Consider the following 5,197-nt stretch of genomic DNA (forward strand, 5'->3'; position numbering starts at 1 on the left):
AGGGATCTGTCAAGACTCGCTTAAATGAGCACAAACCCTTTTTGTATCAAACCATCTACCCTCCAAGGGCAAACTAACAACCAACTCTACACAGACTCTCCACAAAACCCTCACCAATTCTTCCTGCCGAAGCTGGAGGCCGCTATTGGAGACGCAGGTGTGCTCATTGGTAGCGTGGTGAATCATCTTATCGTGACAACACTTACTAGAAGAGAGCTAGAATCATATTCGTATGATCAGTTGAGCTTTAGAGAGATTTTGAGGAAAAAAATCTACTGGTCAAGTTAACATTGCTATTGCTCCACCAGGAACACTGCAGTACTCTGCTTCTTGTTCAGACATTCCTAAATCACCACACTCTAATTGTCCATGCTTTTCTTGTACGCATAACAAGAGCTCTGTCAGTGGATCAGATCCACGATGCCACTGGACTGACAGGTAAAGTATCGAGGGACATTGAAGCTTGTGCAGCTAGCTATGCGGATGCTTCGGTGGTGCTACAAACAGATTGCGGTGACATCGGTGATGGCAAATTGTAGTATTTGGATGTAGTCACCAAAAACAGTCCAACTGACGACCTTGCCTGTTGAATGTGGCCATGTCCATGTCGGCGTACTATGATTCAGTTCTCTCAGCAATCACTGCCACCTATTGACAGTACTTGAGGTAGATAGCATCTCACGGGTGCTTGTAGCTCCAATCTGCACCCTCCTTGCTGCTACACTCCGCACATCACAGATCAATTCAGATCGGCGGAAGGAAAGCTTCAAAGAAGAGGAAGAACTGAAATTTGGGTATTGTGAAGATATATATGCCGTCCCTCCCTGAAGGGCTACACGGACTTCCTTCTCTCAGGGAACTACGAGTCCATGAGTGTCTTGGAATCCGAGCGCTGCCCAAGGGGGCTTCAAAATTTCACTTCAAAAGCTAGAAGTAATCGGTTGCAGTGCAGAGCTAACAGAGCAAGTCAGTCCTCTGCGGAGCGGAGCGCGCGGAGCGGCCTTTAATCAACTCTGCAAATTATAAATAAGTCTCAACAAGGTCTTAACGTCTGCAAACATAAGCAACAGCAAGCTCACACAGAGCCTCAACAGCAAAACAAAAAGCCCAAAATCCACAACCGGCTGGCATAATAAAAGATAGGTAAATTAATTGTCTATCCTATTACATGACCGCCATCCAAACCGGTTGAAAATATCCCGCGCAACCATCTCCCACCGGACAGATCCAGTAACCAAACGCTCCCTGGCCTTCGTCGGAGTGAGTAAGGACCACATACGGATCAGTGCAATAGCCCGGAATAAAACCTGCAAAAAATGAATAGTTGTTGTTCTGTTAAAAGTCAAATCATTTCTGCAGTTCCAAACTGCCCATAACAACGCACATACTCCTACACGAATGTGTCTAGCTGTTTCGGACTCTATCCCAGCAAGCCACGCCCAAACACTAATAGAAAAAGGACCTAATATGAGAGACATTAGAGCCGGTTTGGTTTTGAGCCGGCACTAATGGACAACGGCTAGCCGGCCGTTCTCATTACTACCGATTTGTGGCTGCAACCCAATATTGCTCTCTAATTAATGTATGATAAATGAAGCGAATAAACAAAATAAACCAGTATGTACAATATAAACTGTCGACCGGCGCGGCGTGCCGCCGCGCGAGGTTAGCTAGTATGTCCTCTATCACTGACTTAAGTTTCTTGGACATGGCCAGTCTATCGAATTTCAGATTGTAAACCGTATCATCATTATCAGCACTATCAGTCTTGGTTGCATTGCGTGGGTTACGAGCAACAGCGGCAGCGGCAGCACCACCACCAGCATCATGTTGGCTAGGCGGCGAACAAAAAAAGTATGCAAGGCAGTTACCGACGGCGTGGCGAAGAGCATGACGACCATGGCGAGCATGACCGCGGAGGTCATCGCCCAGGTCTGACACTGCACAGCAGGTGCCATCGAGCTGGTCCTGGATGATGAAGTAGTGGAGCTCGTCAGGGCGTCCTCGGCCAGGTCGGCCTCCACGAAGTAGTGGAGCTCCTGTAGCAGCTGCTGCAGTCCGGGGTTGTCGCTGACGTCCCTCGTCTGGGCCTCATGCAGCAGCCCATGCATGTACATTGTAAAATATAGTCTCTAGTGTATTGTATTTGTACATGTATTTGTATATGCATGTAACTGCATTGTGATCATCTATATATTAAGACGCGAGGCTGGATGTCAACCATCCATGTAAAATCCTAAACCCTGTGTCTAACTTGATATCAACCAGGTCGGGCCGCCGCGGCACGTCCCTCGCGCCGCCGCCCGATCCCATCTTCGGCGTAGCTGCCGCTGCTTGCTAGCTAGCTACGTCGCGGCCGCTGCTTGCTAGCTAGCTATACGCAGGAATCCATCCAGCTGCTTGCTAGCTAGCTAGCTTGGCCCGTCCGCCGCCGCCACGCGCAGCTTCATACGCGCCGCCGCCGCGAGTTCCTTAGCCGCCGCCGCGTGACGTTCTCCTCGACGCTGCCGCTGCGATGTCGTCTTCCGCCATGTCCATCACCTAAACTACGGGTGCACTCGTCTCGTCCCCCGTCGTCATGATCCCCGCCGCGATTGCTGTCCCGAGGATCTCCGTCCGCCTCGACAGCCACAACTTCATGCTATGGGGGAGGGGGGCATCACCAGAACCATTCTCGCCGGGGCCAACCTCCATGGACACCTCGATGGCACCTCGGCGCACCGGACCGTACACTTGCGGTCTGTACCGGCGACGCCGCCACCAATGTCACCAACCCGGAGTACCATCAATGGTGGGTTCAAGATCAGCGGGTCAAGGGGCTTCTTCTCACCTTCATGGATGAGGACATTGCGTGCCAACTCTTGGCTGCGAGTCGGCGCATGCGGTGGGGAGGACATTGCATGCCAACTCTTGGCTGCCAACCCGGGTCGCCACCTTCGCTGGGCCGGCCCAGCCCACGGTCATCCCTCGGCCCATGTCGCCTGTCGCTGAGGCCCCCTCAGCTGCGACACCTCTAGCCGAGCCCTCGTAGCCGCCATCTCCTTCTACCAGCGATGCAATTCCGGGGCACGCTATGGTTATACTGCAACGTGATCATACGCGCAAGGAGAAGTCTTACACTGATGGCACGGTTCGGTATGATTCTTGCCGCCGTGCCTTCTTCGCCGCACCGGTTTCCCACCGTGATGCCTTGGGTGAACCCGCCTGGCGCGCCGCCATGTCTGAGGAGTTTGCTGCTCTCCGTCACACTAATACCTGAGTGTTGGTGCCTCGGCCACCTGGTGTCAATATTGTGGGTTGCAAGTGGATTTTCAAAACCAGGCATTGTCCGGATGGGTTTGTTGATAAGCACAAAGCTCGTCTTGTTGCTCGCGGTTTCACTCAACAACACGGGATTGACTATGGAGATACTTTTAGTTTGATGGTGAAGTCTGCTGTGTCTCGTGGTTGGAGCCTCCGACAGATTGATGTGAGCAATGCCTTTTTACATGGGTTCTTGGCCGAAGATGTGTATATGCAGCAGCAACCCGGGTTTGAGGATGCCACTTATCCCTCTCATGTCTGCAAACTTCAGAGGTCTATATATGGTGTCAAACAGTCGCCCCATGCTTGGTATGCTCGTTTGAGTCAGCGCCTTTTGCAGCTCGGTTTTGTTGCCTCCAGATCAGATGTGTCTCTGTTCATCTTCTCCCAGCGCACTATTCAGATATACATGCTGGTGTACGTCGATGATATTATGATTGCTGGCTCTACCACCGCCATGGTGGATCGTCTTGTGCAGTCATTGTCTGCTAGCTTTCCCATCAAAGATTTGGGTCGCCCGGAGTACTTCCTTGGTTTGGAAGCATCCTTTCATTCAGGGGGCATGACCTTGACACAGAAAAAGTATGCATTGGTTCTTCATCATCGCGTCAACATGGAGAACTGCAAGGCCACTTCCACTCCGCTTGCTACATCCGATAGTCTCTCACGACATAGTGGTGCACTACTGGGTACTGATGACTCCTTCCGGTATCGCAGTGTGGTTGGAGCACTTCAGTATTTGACCCTCACTCGTCCTGATATCTCCTTTGCGATGAACAAAGTGTGTCAGTTCTTGTCTCAGCCTACGGAGGATCATTGGGAGGCGGTTAAGCGTATTCTGAGATATGTCAAAGGTACGCTAGACATAGGACTACGGATTCGTAAGTCCAGATTTACTGGAGTGAGTATATTCACCAATACAGACTGGGCAGGCTGTGTTGATGATAGGTGCTCCACTGGTGGATTTGCTATTTTTGTTGGACCCAATCTTGTATCTTGGAGCTCAAAGAAGCAACCCACAGTCTCGAGGTCAAGCACCGAGGCAGAGTATAAGGCATTGGCCAATGGCGCGGCTAAAGCCATTTGGATAAACTCAGTACTACGGAACTTGGAGTCCCACGGCAGCGTAGACCTATATTGTGGTGTGATAACTTAGGGGCAACCTACTTGACGGCGAATCCAGTGTTTCATGCTCGGACTAAACACATTGAGATTGATTTCCATTTTGTGAGAGAGCGAGTAGCTGCTTGTGAACTGGAAGTCAGGTTTATTTCTACAGATGATCAGTTAGCGGATGTATTTACTAAACTCCGCTACTAGACAGATGCTAGACCGCTTCAGAACCAATCCAAATCTTGTATGTAGTTCAGATTGAGGGGGCATGTAAAATATAGGGTCTAGTATAGTGTACTTGTACACGTATTTGTATATGTATGTAACTGTATTGTGATCATCTATATATTGAGACGTGAGGCTGGATGTCAACCACCCTCGCAAAACCCTAAACCCTGTGTTTAACTTACATGAGATCCTATTTGATCTTGTCGGAGTTGGGGCCGAGGAGGGAGCTAGCGACGTACCCCTCCACGAGGTCGTTGGAGAGCAGGTTCAGCACGCTGCCGATGAGCCCGTTGGCCGCGCCAATCACCGCCTCCATCTTCTCCGGGCGCCCGCGCCGGCGCGGGCAGGGGTTAATTATTGGGGATTTCGGGTGCAGCTGCTGTTGGTTGCGTGGAGTACTGGATGGTAGCTGGACGTGGAATGGCTAAATAGCAGCGGGGCTGCTTGCTAGGTGCTGATAAAGACTCGTTCGTCTGTGCGGTTCTGGTTGCCGGCATCCGACTTTCACTTTAACGCATCATGTCGACCACTACCAGTGTGTGTGTGTGTGTGT

The 5,197-nt window shown here is 50.9% G+C and overlaps 1 protein-coding gene and 1 pseudogene across 1 annotated transcript; both read right to left on the bottom strand.

Annotated features, from left to right (window-relative positions):
- The window catches only part of LOC119339715, a 43,125-nt pseudogene extending 38,075 nt beyond the window's left edge, over positions 1-5,050 (bottom strand).
- On the bottom strand, positions 1,398-2,262 carry LOC119338542. The gene has a single exon (XM_037610864.1). The coding sequence runs from the start codon at positions 2,115-2,117 to the stop codon at positions 1,728-1,730; it is 390 nt and encodes a 129-aa protein (XP_037466761.1). The 5' UTR covers positions 2,118-2,262; the 3' UTR covers positions 1,398-1,727.
- Positions 5,051-5,197: the final 147 nt, after the last annotated feature.

This window comes from Triticum dicoccoides, chromosome 7B (assembly GCF_002162155.2).
Source record: "Triticum dicoccoides isolate Atlit2015 ecotype Zavitan chromosome 7B, WEW_v2.0, whole genome shotgun sequence".
In the NCBI taxonomy this organism is placed as follows: domain Eukaryota; kingdom Viridiplantae; phylum Streptophyta; class Magnoliopsida; order Poales; family Poaceae; genus Triticum; species Triticum dicoccoides.

Coding starts and splice junctions, on each gene's coding strand:
- LOC119338542 (XM_037610864.1), bottom strand. CDS start 2,117: ATGTACATGCATGGGCTGCTGCATGAGGCCCAGACGAGGGACGTCAGC.